The following is a 15,900-nucleotide window of genomic DNA, read 5'->3' as shown; positions in this document are numbered from 1 at the left end:
GAAGCTTGGACTTGCGCTTGTATGCATATATTGGGTGACTAATAATTTCATAGTGAAGAGTTCACTATAGACCGATAAAACACACTAAGACAACCTTAAGAAAAGAGTAATTCTATTTAGTAGACTGCTATATAATTGTCGTACGGTGGGATGATCTAAGGATTGATTTTTACTGTCATGTCATTCCAGTCTTATGACAATCACATAATAGTCTACTAAATAGCATTATCTTAACATCTCTAAACTCTGGACATTTCAACCTTTCCCTCAGCATCATCTTGCTTCATTTCCACCACCTTGTATCTATACCAAGATGCACATACCAAATAGGCCCCAAAGTTCACCACACTCAACCCTGACAAGAACCAGTAGAAGTAGTTCAGCTTATCTCTGTTCAGATTATTGTTGGCCAACCACCCACCACTCACCTTGTTTACCACCTCCACCACCACTGTGCTCAGGAAGTACCCAAAAGCCACTGAACACCATGAAATGGCTGTGCTGAGTGACTTCATACCAGCTGAACTCTCTGCATAGAAAAACTCTAGCAGCCCAACGAGGGTAAACATATCTGCGGCTCCAAATACAGCATATTGGAAACCCAGCCAAAATAGACTCATTGGCAAAGGGTCAGCACTATCGACCATGTTATGTTGGATAGCCACAGACTTGCGGCGGGTCTCCACGACTCCGGCAATTGCCATGGAAATAGCCGAGAGCACTAGCCCAATTCCAATTCGCTGGAGGTGTCGAATTCCGGTGGGAACTCCTGTGATTCTTCTGGCCAGTGGGACAAAAACCCGGTCGTAAAATGGAATAAGAGCGAACATGAACAGTAGGGGGATTACTGGGAGTGAGGGGCCGGGCACTTTAAAGCCCAGGATATAGGGGTTCATGGTTGTGCTTTGTTGGATTGAGAATGTCTGAAGTTGAGCCAAACATGTGTTCATGAATACGGTGCTAACTATAATTGGTAGCATGCGAATTAGAATCTTTGTCTCTTCAACTTGTGTCACTGTGCACAGGCTCCAGGGTCCTTGCTTGGTTGCGGTTGATGCATCATTGGTGCTCCTAATGATGGCTGCCCGGTCCAAAAATCTGTGAAATAAAGTGGTGTGTTTATATATTTTATAAGCTTCACTTAGAAGTACTTACAAAAATTACTGTTAGGTAGCCTTGAAAATTTGGGATAAGGATTTATTGTAATTGGCGGTCCAAATCAGATAGTTCTACAGAAAGGGTCTGCGAGGCTTACTTGCTTCGGCAGCCAAGTGGGTCTTGAAGAAATTCTGATCTGAAAATTTGATAACATACCTAAATTGTTCTGTTCTCTGCAGAATTTCATCATGTATGCTTGTTCCTTTGCCATGAACCTCAAGTAATTCCTCTGCATTTTCTGGAATGGGAAGTTTTCGGTTTCGGATGGCAGCCACAAACACCTGAGAATTAAGGACAAAAGAGTATTAATTAATATTTCCCGAAAATTGTAATAAAAGCTTTCGGTTCTGGTCTCCCATGGACCTGGAAAGGAACAATCTGGTGTAGTACTAGGTAGATACCTGCAGAATGCGAAGTAGTGGGCTTCCCATGGGCACATTATTCCGGTATAATGACTTGCCCATGCACAAAACAACCAATGCACATAGGACCGATACAGCGCATATACCGAAGCCCCAGTCCCATCCCTGGTTGGAGGTTATCCATACGATAAGAGTGACGCCGATTATAGCTCCAATGGTGAGGCTAAACAAGAACCAGTTGAAGAAGCTTGACAGTTGAGCTGCCTCCTTGGGGTCTTTTTCGCCGAATTGGTCGGCTCCCAAGGCTGGCAACGCCGCCTTAACCCCGCTGGTTCCAAGGGCAACCATGTATAGGCCAGCAAAAAGGAATGCCGTTTGGCTTGTATCGGCGGCCTCGCATGTGTTTTTTAGGTTTGAGGCAACATCGTTGCATGGGAAGGGCCTTAGTTGGTGGAAATGTGCTTGCACCGTTAGTAGGCCATATCCCTGCATAAGCATAAATCATATGAGTCCAACTCAGATAGATGACTAAAAATTTAGAATCCCGATCCTGTGTAATAAGGCTGTTTCATGTAAGAAATCTTACATGGACGAGACAAGTTCCATATATTCGGACAGGTATTCGGACAGTTTGAACTTCACCTGTTTGGAGGACTTGACCATTTGGCCAAACAAGTAGAATTAACCCACCTCAGCTCTCACATGAAATTGCACTATTGTAGTTTGGGCAGATGTGCAGGGCAGTTTAGACCCCACTTGTTCGGACTTCCCAAGCAGGTAAGGCTTGCCTCAACTATTACATGGGGCTGCCTTATTGCAATAGGGCAGCTTTGTAAAATTTAGGTCATTTGTAATTGGTGAGATTTTGTTTTCTGTTGAATTACTTTGATTGCAAAGCTTTTGTTTATGTATTTGTTTATGGACACAAATTTTTTACAAACTAGATTGTACGTAAAAAATTCATACAAACCAGCTTCTAAAAGTGACATATGCATTTTAAGTAATTAAAAAAGCATGTTAAAAGTACATACAATTTAAAAAATATGTACTTCTCATATGTCAAGAACACATGCTTAATAGTTAGAAATATCTATGATAAAGGACACTAATAGAAGTAGAAAACTTTCTACAATATCATTATTTGTATATTAAAGATGCACACGATTTTTATGAACATATCCTTTTAGAAAAGAGAGAATGATAATTTGAAAAAGTATCAAAGTGTCTTCACTTTTGGAAAGTAATGATTTATTCTAAGGCATCGTAAAAAAGAAAACAAGAGATTTAACTTGAGATATGTAGAATGACTGATTTTTAAAGTGGGAACGATCGACTTGTAACCCTTTTTCTCGATCAATTAGAAAGAAAAAAAAGAAGAAGAAAGGATTAATTGAATTTGAAAATTTGGAAGTTTGTTAAGCCAATATTACAATGACTAGCCACAAAACGACATCCACCGATCGAACCTACTACCCGGCCGGTGGGTCTATAAATTATGACTACTCAACATGTTGTGTTTGGATGATATTAAACTAAGAATTTATAATCTTTTGTCTGTTGTTGACTCAATTATTATGCCGTTCAAAATGATTTTAGGCTATGGGGCAATCCAAATCCGTAGGTAGATAGCCAGTGTCAGCCTAGCTCGCCAATTAAATTAAGATTTTGATCTTCTAAAATTTGTTGTTTAGATGGTTAGTCATTTGGACAATTGAATAACAAATTTGAAAATTCTTACAAGGCCACTTACCCACACATGAGGAAGCAAGTGAGTCTTATAGGGCTCTCTCATATTTGCCGTTAAAATTATTAATAATCCGAGTAACAAAATTATTGAAAATTTCTATTCTACCAATGAAGGGTCAGAGCCTGGGAAAAATAAGTTGTACATGTAAGGTTTATATTCCTGTTTTGCTTTCTAATTCTCCTTTTGGTCTCACGGTTCGAACTGAGGGCGTTGGTTTTAATATCAAGTTAAATTAACATTTATACATTCTATAATTAAGCTTAAGCTTTTAAATAAGAGGTGATTTAACCTGTTTTGTTCTTATTTGTTTTTATCCTAATTAAGGCAGTACTTATTGTACTTAATTACCACTGTGAGAAGAAGGCTATAGCTAGAATATATATGAAAGAAAGAACGTACATACCAAAAATTCTATGAGTCCAAACAGCACGCAAGTCTTAAATCTTGACAAGTAGGTGTCACAGATGAATCCCCCAACGAGTGTAAGTAAAAAAGCAGTCCCCATGAAGTTTGTGAGCGTGGCGGCGGATTTTGTTAAGCTGAAGTTCATATACCCGTAAAAGTAAGTTACAAGGCTCACTGCATTGGTGATGAACGCCATGTTCTCGAGTCCCTCGGTAGCTGCATCGATCAATTAATTCACTGTTAAAAAAGCCCAACCAACCGACCATAAGTCAAAGATAAAAACATTTACCGTATACGAAAAGCACAGCTCGATTTCCTCCTAGCATTGTTTCTTGCCCATGAGGCTTGGTTTTAACATCTCTACAGATGCCCTGTCGAATGATCAAGAAGAGACATTAACAAAGCAATGGAGAGAGCTTAAGAGAAAATCTGCAGGCATGCATGGATTTAAGAACAGTGAAGAGAATCCTGCATGGCCATGTGTTAGAGAACTCAAGAAAAGCTTAAGAGGATATATACCATTGTGTTGGGAAGCTATGTATCTTCTTTGACCCAAGAGAAAAAAAGGAAACTTTTGCTTCTGATCACTCAATGGTGCATTTTAGATTGAATACCTTCAACTATTTATAGAGAGGATGTCCTATTAATCCTGCATAATTGGCAACAGTAGTGCATGCGTCAAATGGCATCTTCCCTCACTCATTTTCTTTTTCAATGAGACCCCGCTCTGTCGATCACCCCAGGAAAAGATCATTTTTAATGTAGGAAATGTTGACTTCATGTGTTTACTTAATTATATGCTAACCAGCGGAATGGATCTGAATACTGCCAACTGCTACATAGCAAATGACTAAACGAGATAGGCAGGCACCTTGTATAGTTGTGAATCTTAACCTCTCTTTTGCAATTAAAGTGACAATTTTATTTGAGCGTGACCATAATAGTTCTTATCCACTTGAAACCAATAACATAAGGAGGATTAGACGATAAGAAACAGCAGGCGCTTGCTCTAACTGGTTGAGCTATAGCTTAACCTAGCAACACTAGATAGCAACATCCAAGCTGATGGTATAAAAATAATTTCACGCGCTTAAAACTTTTCACCCACCAAATCGTTAGGAATTAGCCCAAATACGTACCACTAGACCACCACCGTACGTCCTGGTGCAGTTTAACTTAATTAATATGCTTTATCTGCTGACACTTGTTGTACGTTCGCATTTCCTTTGGAGAGACATAAATTGAGGAATAAGAAGCGAGTGATTCTATATATGGGGCGCCCAAGAGAGGAGTTGAGCTGTATGGATGCACTCCCGGCAGTCGTAGTTGCAGAAGAGTCCCACAATTTTCAGGTAAACACGTGTTGGTTGTGCTGTAAAATAGCTTAATTCAAACTATATATAATAGGATTTTGATAACTATTTGTTCTATATATATAGACTGTTCGTGGCTCCAATATTGTTGATGAACAGACATCTTTCGCCGGTATTGAATCTCGTTTCAGCAGTACTAAGTTCATGGTGGTCAAATTTGAAGTGGAAGTTTGAACGAACTATTAGAAAATCAGCCTGGCCTATATATTTAAGACACTATTATCCTAAATATTAAATAGGAGAAAAGAGGATCAGAGGTTTTTATTTTTTTATTTTTTTTAACTAATAAAATAAGGAAAGTTTATTATTATTTTTTACAAAACAGTTTACTGTATTCTAAAAATCACGACTCTCTCAAAATAGCCATGCACATATCTTTTCCTATATTTTGTACTATTTGATTCTCCTAATTTTTAGAGTAATAAATAAGAATTCATGAATCTAAATTTGTTTCTATTCCTATAAATTGTCTTGTATTGCCAATTATCTTCTTCTTCTTCATTTTTTTTTTTTTTTTTTTTTCATATATTGTTATGAAAGTAGAATTCTACACTAGAAGATGTTGACATGACTCACAAACACATTCTATAAAACTCTTGCAGTTATCTTTGTTGTATCTTATCTTAGAGTAGTCGTAGTTTAATTAAATAAAGATATTTATAGTTACCCTTCTAAGTCAGAGTCTTTTAATTACTTGCAGCACTACGGTGCATAAGTTATTTAATAGTAGATTTCCATTGTACGTTCTTTATTGGTGTTTATCTTCAAGTCTTTTAGTTTGATTCATGTAGTCTTCTATTTAAAGAGTGATCAATTAATAAAGTGTAATAATTAATCCAAAATTTTGTGTTTAAAAATGTCTAAATTTTTTTAAACTTATCAAATTATCTAGTTGCGTGTTTACAAAATCATTTATGTAACATATATGTTATCTTTTATCAAGTGAATTTTCAATGTTAAGTTGCATTTCTACCATGTTTCTTCTCCTCGATCCTCTACTTTTAGAGGCTAGCTGTCACTACAGCTGATTTGAGTTTATTTTTATTTTTTTTCCTACGTAGCCATTACGGTTTGTAATCATCAGCATGGATGATACATGCATATATGGTCATCATTAATTTGATTAAAATGAGACATGCATGTTTTCTTCCCCTACTCTATGGCCTAATTAAATTAATGTATGATTAAGAATAATATATATTACATGTCTTCCCTCTTCCAGATTATAAACATATATATATATATATTTGTGTGTGATTAAGAATAATACTACATGCATGTCGTCACTTTCACAGATTATAAACACATATATTTGTTGAATCACATGTCTCGCTTGATTACGTACCGAAACGTCCCCTATTTGAGCGGATGGAATTAAGAACTTAATTTTGAAGGTGTCGATCGGAGCGGGGGCCATCATTAACAATTTTTTTTTTTTTTAAAAAAAAACCTAAAATATATTTTTAAAAAATTTAGAAGCTAAATTATTTTTAACATTCTGAATTTCATATTTTCGTACCTGAAAAAAAAAAAAAAAAATCCCAATATGCTGGCTTGGAGTTCCTGGCACCTAGCTAGTGGGTCCTAATTTGTGTAAGATTAAGACTTACTTCCTTTTTTATTTTATTTTATTATGTTTCATTAGGTAAATGGCCCCTACATAATTAAATATAGGTCAACTTGCAAATTCGTAGTTTAATTTAAAGATAACAGAAAAAAAATAAAAAAAATAAAAAATCGTAGTTTAAAGGAGTGACATTATTTAGAATACTTTAATAGTAATGGGAATCGTGATGATGGTATGGCCAGCAACATTACGTTGACAATAGCAGTGTTATCAAAACCCGACGGCATATAATTATAGTTTAAACAATTTGAAATAATTGAACACAGGATTCATGTCTTATCACATTTTAATTCTTTTTTTTTTTTTTCATTGGAAGGTACATCTACTCTCCTCTAATTATCGCAATTTGCAATGTCTTTCCCGACTTTCAATTTGTGCAATTCTCTCTCAAACTACCAATGAAATTGCAAGGTCCCATTTTGCCCAAAAAAATAACAAAAAGACACTTGATAAAAAATTTAGAAAAAGAAAAGGAAAATCTTTTTTTCTGAATTTTAGTCTCTTTTATTTTTTTTTTTTTTTATTATTATTATTTTAGAAAAGCCGTCACTTACCACCCCTTATCGATATATATTTTATTATTTTTATAATTATACTCTTAAACTTTAAAAAGTGTCAATGTAAGATCATTATTTTTCAATTTTTTGGCAATGTCAACCATTTTGTCTAAATTCAAAGTTAAATCAAACAGTTGACAAGTAAAATGTCCCTTATGCTTCAAATTTATTTTTGTTTTTTTATCAAGAGTAATTTTGTCATTTTTTACAAAAAGAGGACATTGTAACCCCAATGGTAATTTTGGAAAGAGGAGGGGAAAGAGATATTGCACAAATTGAAAGTAGGAAAAGACCTTAGAAATTGCTTGTTAGTTAGAATAATTAAATATATATACTCCTCCCCTCCAGTCAGTCTCATTCCTAGCTTTCTGATCATAAGATATTCCCCTCACATGTTCTAAAATGTTTTGATTTATTAAATAATTTCTTTATTCATATCTACTTTCAATTTTATTAATATTAAAATAATAATTAAATAATTAAACCAACAATTTCTTATTAATTGAAGCTAATTAAATGTTTTGGGAAGATGGGAAATGCCTGTAATTAAGTAATTAAGGTGTGGACAATTAGCTGATTAGGTTATTAATTAATTTTGAGGCACACGCAACAAGACAAGTTGGAAAATTATCTCCCTATAATGGAGTTAATTGTCTCCAAGAAGTAGCTCAATCGGTTAGAGACCATGCCTCATGAAGCGGAGGTTACTAGTTCGAATCTCTCATCCCCTCTTATGTGGACATGTCAAAAAAAAAAAAAGAAAAAAAAGAAAGAAAGAATGGAAGCTAATTAAGATCCTAAAACTAATTAATACAAAATTAAGTGTCTTAATAAATATTTTTTGGTCATAGGAAAACGACTATTTACAAGTTGAAATTGAAGTAGACGACAGTTGGGTGAGTAATATAAATTATAAATATATGTGGGTTTGTTAAAAGGGAGGCATCCAGCTCCCCATTGCCTTCCATGCATGGAAATTAAGATTTTTGGCATATTATCATTGTCCTTTGTAGCAAACTTATAAAGAAATGTATATGAAGTAAATATTGGGTGCCCACACTTGGCCGCCCAAGAGAGCAACGCACAAGCACTTGCATATTAATAATAATAATAATAAAAAAAATAAATAAAAGAAAAAGAAAAAAATACGACACACTAATGATAATTAACGTACTAATGAATATAACGTTTGAACTTTATAGTGTGCAATGGTGAGAGTTAGAACATCTCTCTTTGTCTCGTTTTTGTAGGCGTGTATAATAGCATATATTCTCAATAGACACTTTGTAAGTGGTTCTGTTCTGTATATTTAGGGAAAAAAATTTAAGAAAGTCACAAAAAATCACCCCATTATAGATACCCTAAATTTTTGTAGGCATCGGTCTAGTAACGTGTTTCACTGTCGAGAGAAGAAAATGCTGAAAACTTAGAAGGTAAGACGGTTGGAACGTACAATATTATCATATTATGTTTCCTTACGAAAGAGGTATCAAATTCTTTATAACAAGTAGAGAGAGAAGGTGTTGAATTGTCCATAACAAGTCTCATAGTCTATATATATATATATATATATATGAGAAATGGTTGGCAGCCACCCTCACATACCACTCCTCGCCACCTCCCTTAAGTGGCATGTGTTTTTTATTATTTTTTGAGAAATCATCCTTAAGGGAGGTGGTAACTGGTGAGGAGTGGTACGTGGGTGTGGCTGCCAATCATCTCTCTCTCTCTCTCTCTCTCTCTCTCTCTCTATATATATATATATATATATATATGTAAAGTCTTATATTCTATATTTATTTACATCAGTCAAGTGGAATGAGAGTTGAATGAAAGTTAAGCATGTAACATTACTTTATTTCGTAATATAAATTAGACAAATAATGTAGATCGCCTGGATGATCACATGATTTTTCGCAAACGAATAAAGTCAAAATAAAAGTAGTTGATTTTAGTTGTGAGTGTTTTTGGGGCAAGCTTCTAGATCTCCTGCAATACTTACCGTGCCCACGAGATAATATATGGAGGGATTGATTGGATTATATTGAAAATCCGACAATAATTTCTGATATATGGTTGATTAGATAATATATATTTGATTTGTAATCAAATTTTCTAATAAGAATTGAAACTCCCAATCACGGTTGAATTCATCTTGATTGTAAGATTGATTAGTGATAGTTTCCATATTGAACACAAATTTATCATTAATGGTGATTAATCTTTCTTTTTGTGAGCTGCAAGAGTTTTAACCGTTCTAATATATATATATATATATAGGAGTTTGTCACGGATTAAAACACATATATACTTCTGAATAAAATTTGGAACTTCTAACTTTTTCACTTCCACTACAACAAATTAACAATGGACCTACGATAGATTTTTTTATTATTTTTATTATTATTTATTTTAATTGAGGACAAAAATTTTCAACAAATTGACTTGTAAAAAATTTCATACAACCCCCCCACGTATAATCATTTAGGAAGAATTGGCATTTTCGTCAATCGTCTCCATCAATTATTGCATCAAGTTATTGGTGGCTTTCCTCTCATCATCTTTAACTTCTTCCTATATTCGTTGTGCTAAAAAAAAAAAAAAAATTGTACAGAGCGCTAATTAATTCAGATCTCCGTGAACTTCCTCTTCTTTTTTTCTTTCTTTCTTTCTTTTTTCTTTTTTTTTTTTTTTAAAAAAAAAGTACAACATTCAATCAACAAAAGCAGGGTAACGTTTCAATTAAGATAATTAAGAGATGTGAGTACCCCAACAATAAACTTAAAACTAAGAAAAATAGTGCCAAAACTCGCTACACCAGTCAGGAAATGGATGTGTTTTTAACTACAAAGGAATCAAAAAAATTTCGGTCCTCTTTACCTTAGACAAAGCCAAGTATTGGTCCGCATAAGGCGAATAAAACACCAAAACAGTGAAGAGCATGTGTATGAAACCTGCATGGACACTCAATTGAGACATGTGCAATATTATTCAATCTGCCCAAAGCTTAGAAAGACTTTCGAATTTTCTTGATGATTCAGCACCCAGAAAGAAGCTGCCATGGATATGGGAACATTCGTTCAGGGCAAATTCATACATTTATGCAGTCTCTTTCTGAAATTAGTGCTTAGCAGGCATGCATATATGTTGTAAAATGTTTTCCTTCGTCTGTAGACTGTACCAAATACTATAATTGAATATTGCATCGTGTAACTTTTATGGATCCAACCTACCATGTGGAGTTTTTGAGATGAATTTAGAAAAATGTTTCATTTGATGAATATCTAGACTTGTATCGTGGTTGGGAAAAAGAAACAACATATTTTCTTGGTTCGCAACCAATTAAGGATGAATTAGTGAGAGCAGTAGTCACGGACTGATTCTACAAAGGAATTGCTGTAATTAATGAATTGAACAAAGGAAAGGATCGAGGGAAATTTGAAAGAATTTCTAGATCAAAGCTTCTTTAAATGATTCTCAGATACCCATAATTTTTTTTTATCAACAGATCGATACCCATAATTGGAGCTGAGTATAAATGTTACGTGAATACTTAGACTTCAAATTTTAAGAGAATTTAGACCTTTTAAATTCTGAGGGAACCGATATTTTCAAATATAAGGTTTGTGGATTAAATTTGCATATCTTTTATTATTACATTCAACTCTTTAAATAAAAAGAATTACACGACTCGAAGAAGATAACTTACAAACTAGGTGATCAATAACATCTCCTACAAGAACAACAATACTTTGGAAGATATTGATCCACATAGCCCTTCTCCTAGTCAATTTAAATGACAACATCAATTGAAAGACTACCACTATGCACAATTGAAATATTATTATCAGTTTGAGAAATGTTTCTTGCACATACTTTACACACACTTTGTTTTTTGCTTTTTTTTTTTAAAAAAAAACTAAATACGACGTAGGACTTTGCCTACAAAGTGTAGAGAAACATTTCTCTACTACTGCATGCGCGAAATGCCATTCCATGTGATCTCATTACATTAAAGCTATGAACGTACATAACAATTGCCGATCCATGCACCTTTTGTAAAAATGGGAAAAACGAAGAAATCTATGAATGTTTTAGTCGAATAAGGATTGTTTTAGTCGGTGGTTTGGTTTTCCCTTTCCCATTCAAAATAAGGAGTGCTATTCTATATAAGTAATTCTTCTTCCCCAGTTTGTGATTCTCATCAACTCGATCAGTGGACAATAAATTCTAGAGAAATTTCGGTAGGAACTACGTACAGAGCTTTCTGGAGGTTGCTTCAAAGTTGCAGGAGGCGTCAAATTTTTGGTGTCAGAGCAAAACGAGATCCAATCTCCTTGCCACATGCAGTTCAAGCACCATGAGCACTAGGAGCGGGCGACAGTATGAGTCCGATAGACGGGTTACTATTGACCTCCGAGGATTGAACGGCGGCCAATCCGACTTCGCTCTGGGGATGGCCAAGCGGCTACTGCAGGGCGAAGAAGGCAAACACTCGAACCTGGTGTTCTCGCCGCTGTCGATCCAAGCGTTGCTGAGCCTGGTCGCGGCGGGGGCCAAGGGCAGCACCCTGGACCAGCTGCTCTCGTTCCTCGGGGCTGAGTCCAGTGGACAGCTCAAAGTCTTCGCTTCCGAGCCCGTACCATTTGTTTTGATCGACGGCAGTCCCAGCGGGGGGCCTCGCTTGTCCTTCGCCAATGGGTTTGGCTCGAGAGGTCCTTGTCACTCAGGCCCTTTTTCAAACAGGCCGTGGACACTGTTTACAAGGCCTCTCTGGCTCGTGTGGATTTTCAGACCAAGGTCAGCGCAACTAAACTAAACTCTTTCTTAAGGTTAATTATTAATGTTATTCAGGCCTGGAGTTGTTTGTGAAAAGTGGTTTTTGGTAGGTTTGGCAATTTGGGTTACCGTGCCAATTAGTTGGGTTAACGTGTCAATTCGTTTGACTAATTTAGTAAAAAATGTGTCATTAATGCGTCATAAATATGTCATAAACAGGTTGATGGGTCATAAACGAGTCATAAACAGGTTAACGGGTCATAAAAATGTCATAAACGGGTTATAAACTAAACAAAAACCCTATATTTTCCTGTAATGTTCGTGTCAAATTCACGGATCGTGTCAAAATTGCCGAGCCTAATTTTTCTTTCTTCATTATTTTGTCATATTGACCGGTTGTGCGTCCTATGTTTATTATTAACAATGGGGTATTTAACTTCAAAAAAAAGAAAAGAAAAGAAAAAGAAAAGTGGTATTTAAATAAGGAAACCGAATTAGCTTTTTCTTTTTGAAAAAATATTTATTTTTATGTTTGACTTTTCTCTTGACATTATTGTCATCAGTAAGATAGGGTGAGGTAAATTTTTTTGTACTTAAAAGTGCTCACGATGTTTTACTTTTCTTTCAATTAAGTTTCCGTTTGTATTTGTAATTTGAAAAAGTATGGTTTTAAAATATGTGATTTGAAATAAATAATTTTTAAAAATTCAGTTAAGTGATTGATAAAATCGCAGTTTAGCCTTTAATATGCTCATATTAACTTTTAAAATTTTACATTTTCAAAAAAAAATCTCATTGACTGTGATTTGAAAAAGCAGTTTTCTACATTTTTAAATCGTAATTTTTTTAAAAACGTAATTCTTAAGCAATTCATTTTCTGTGATTTGATTTAAAATTGTACTTTTTTATCTATGAAATCGCAACCCTTAACGTAGTCTAACTTATTTTGCATACAGTACTCCGTTTGATTTAGGGATTACAAAATTTGTGATTTGAAAAATAACAATTACAAAACACAGTTAATGAAAACGTTATTTAGAAAAACACAAATGAGCGTTTGATAAAATTGTACGTAGTTCGTACTTTGAAATCGTACGTAACGCATCCTAATGTTTCAAAAAAATCACTTAATTGTAAACATGATATTTTTCACATTTCATTTTTAACTCACAAAATCGCATGCTAAACGGCCCCTCAATTTTCAAGCAGTCGTAATTAAGTTAGGACGTGTGATATGCTAACAGTATTATTTTTCATTATTATGAATCTATGATGGTGGCATGGTGTTGAAGGCTGAGGAAGTGACAAGTGAAGTCAATTCATGGGTTGAAAAGAAAACTAATGGTAATGGGCTTATCAAAGAGGCTAGGTTCTTCCTCGAGGGTCTGTTGACAGCAAAACCTTGCTCATCCTTGCAAATGCACTCAGCTTCAAAGGAGCTTGGAAGGAGAAGTTTGACGCATCAGAAACGGGAGAAGATGATTTCCACCTTCTTAATGGGAGCTTGATTCAAGTGCCATTCATGACTAGCGAGGAGAAGCAGCTTGTTAGTGCCTCCGATGGCTTCGAAGTACGTCCTTAGACTCCCTTACAGGCGAGGTGAGGGTAAGAGTTGCTTTTCTATGTACTTGTATCTTCCAGATTCAAAAGATGGGTTGCCAGCTCTGGTAGAGAGAGTGAGTTCTGATCAATCTGGGTTCTTGGATCGCCACCCCCCTTACCAAATGAAGAAAGTGGCGGGTGTCTTGAAGATCCCAAAGTTTAAGATATCTTTTGGGTTCGAAGCTTCAAATGTTTTGAAAGAAGAAGGATTGGCGTTGCCTTTCTGTACTGAAGCAGATCTAACAGAAATGGAAGGTCAGGACATCTATGTTTCAAACATATTCCATAAATCCTTCCTTGAAGTTAATGAACAAGGCACAGAATCTGCAGCGTCTCTGGTCACACTAAGCTTTCGTTACTGCCGACCTTCCATTAAAGAAGATAAGATAGACTTTGTTAGGGAATATTTGTCCCCTTTCCAAGGTGGGGCCAGATTTGCCCTTCAATTAGTCCTCGGACCCCGGACTACGGATTGAATCTTGAGGCTTGATCTATGGTCACTAGCAACATTCAGTATTTATTAGACTAGTCAAATGAAGTCAAAGATGATATCAGACGTCTACGTGGAGTCTTGTGGTTGACAAGGGCAAAATAGACATACAACATACAGGGGTATAAAAGGGGGTATTAGAATCTATTTTAGATGGACCGACTTTTCTCCAGCTCTCTCTCTCCCTCCTTCTTTAGACACCTGACTGACTTGACCGTTGGAGGAGGCTTCGTCGGTCAACTCCAGCGGGTCTTTACTATTTTACAGGCCAAGACGCGGGCGTAAGAACGTCTCTGATGATGCCACGTCACTGGACAAAAATTGGTATCAACAGACTTTGTGGCTGACCACCCATTTTTGTTCATGATCGTCAGAGAAGATCTCACTCGAGCGGTGCTGTTGATTGGACATGTGCTTAATCCTCTTGAAAGCTGAATGAATACTTATGTGTGAGTGATGTAAAGTTTTCTTGGGAGTTAATAATTAAGGAGATTAATAAAGAATAATTCTCCATTTATTTTGTAGTATAGTCAGGAATAGATCTTTAATTCAGAGTATTTTCTTATTAGAGTTATCCTAGTCTTAGAAGTGAAGACCTAACTAATAAATTATAGGTCCTTGTTCATAAACCACTTCCATTTTCCAATTTCATATGAAATATAATGAAGTTGAAAGGAACTTCCAATAGGTTAGGTGTTTGAAGCTCCTACAATTTAATATTTCTTTTTGCACATAAGTCGATGGGACTATTATTTTTTTTTTTTGAAGAAAAGATCAATTTTCATTAATCAAAGAGAATGGTACAAATTCAGTCACCATAAAGGTGTACATAAGAACCACTATAGAGGTGTACATAAGCCACCACCATAAAGGTGTATACCCAAGCTGAGCCAAACAACCGACTCAAATTATTACAGACAGAATGCTACAAATAAAACTTAGCCAACCAAAACGATGCCTCTGCGGTGACATAAAAACTGCTAGAGAACAAGGAGTCGGTCACACATTTTGGCCTAAAAGCAAAGACTAAGTTAATAAGCACAAAGCAAACTGCCTACACAGACACATAATTACAGGAAAAACCCAAGACAGAAACTGCCTTCCAGGAGTGGCCGCCGGAGGCGGCGCGTGGGGCACACGCGCCACCGCAAAAAGACCCCCACAGCGAACGTCCACCAAAAACCTCCGGATCTCCACCATACATGGCAAAACAAGCTTAGACTTCGTTTCACAACGTTTTTTTTTTTTAATGCGCCTGTTTTGTTTTTTTAGCAAATTAAAAAAGTAAAACCATTAATAAAAAAAATTTAAACACATTAAAATATTTTTTAATCAAAAAGTAAGATGTATGTTCTAAAATATATTTGGTGCTACAATAAATAGCAAAAGATTGTTATTTACTGTAGCACACTAAATCATTTCTTCAATATTTTCTCTTCCTTCTTTCTTTTATCTCCCGCCTCGATCTCCAAGAGTTCACACTTTCAAGAATATAATAAAAAAAAAAGAATAAAAATAATTTTCCTTAAAACATAAATAATTTGTTCAAGTTTTTATTAAAAAAAGAGTAAATTTAATAAAGAATAATGCTTTTTAATTAGATATTTTACATCTTAAGAGATTAAGGCATTAAGCCTAGCTAGCATGTAATTAATAGGTTAACATAAGCAAATAAAGGACGTACGTGGTCAATATTCCGGCTCTATAACGTACTCTTGTTTGTTTAGTATGTGTTCAAATATTAATTAAAATAAAATCCTTATTATATTCCCACTTTGCCAACTTCCGTATAAATAATTG

General features: G+C 35.3%; 1 protein-coding gene and 1 pseudogene across 1 annotated transcript; one reads left to right on the top strand and one right to left on the bottom strand.

Moving 5' to 3' along the window:
• Positions 1-95: 95 nt before the first annotated feature.
• LOC133865873 (protein NRT1/ PTR FAMILY 4.5-like) lies at positions 96-4,349 on the bottom strand. The gene is made up of 6 exons (XM_062302381.1): positions 4,192-4,349; positions 3,962-4,043; positions 3,671-3,888; positions 1,560-2,006; positions 1,315-1,439; positions 96-1,098 (listed from the first exon to the last, which is right to left on the bottom strand). The coding sequence occupies exons 1-6, from the start codon at positions 4,192-4,194 to the stop codon at positions 240-242; spliced, it is 1,734 nt and encodes a 577-aa protein (XP_062158365.1). The 5' UTR covers positions 4,195-4,349; the 3' UTR covers positions 96-239.
• Positions 4,350-11,326: 6,977 nt separating this feature from the next.
• Positions 11,327-14,535, top strand: LOC133867448 (serpin-ZX-like; annotated as a pseudogene).
• The last annotated feature ends 1,365 nt before the right edge of the window (positions 14,536-15,900 follow it).

This window comes from Alnus glutinosa, chromosome 4, assembly GCF_958979055.1.
Source record: "Alnus glutinosa chromosome 4, dhAlnGlut1.1, whole genome shotgun sequence".
In the NCBI taxonomy this organism is placed as follows: Eukaryota; Viridiplantae; Streptophyta; class Magnoliopsida; order Fagales; family Betulaceae; genus Alnus; species Alnus glutinosa.
The sequence above is the reverse complement of the archived record's forward strand: the minus strand, read 5'-3'. Positions and strand labels throughout refer to the sequence as shown.

Bases quoted from the DNA above. Each gene is read 5' to 3' on its own strand.
- LOC133865873 (XM_062302381.1), bottom strand. The intron at 3,889-3,961 runs GTAAATGTTTTT...TGATCGATGCAG, and splicing joins AGCTGTGCTTTTCGTATACG to CTACCGAGGGACTCGAGAAC. The intron at 1,440-1,559 runs GTATCTACCTAG...CTTAATTCTCAG, and splicing joins CACTACTTCGCATTCTGCAG to GTGTTTGTGGCTGCCATCCG.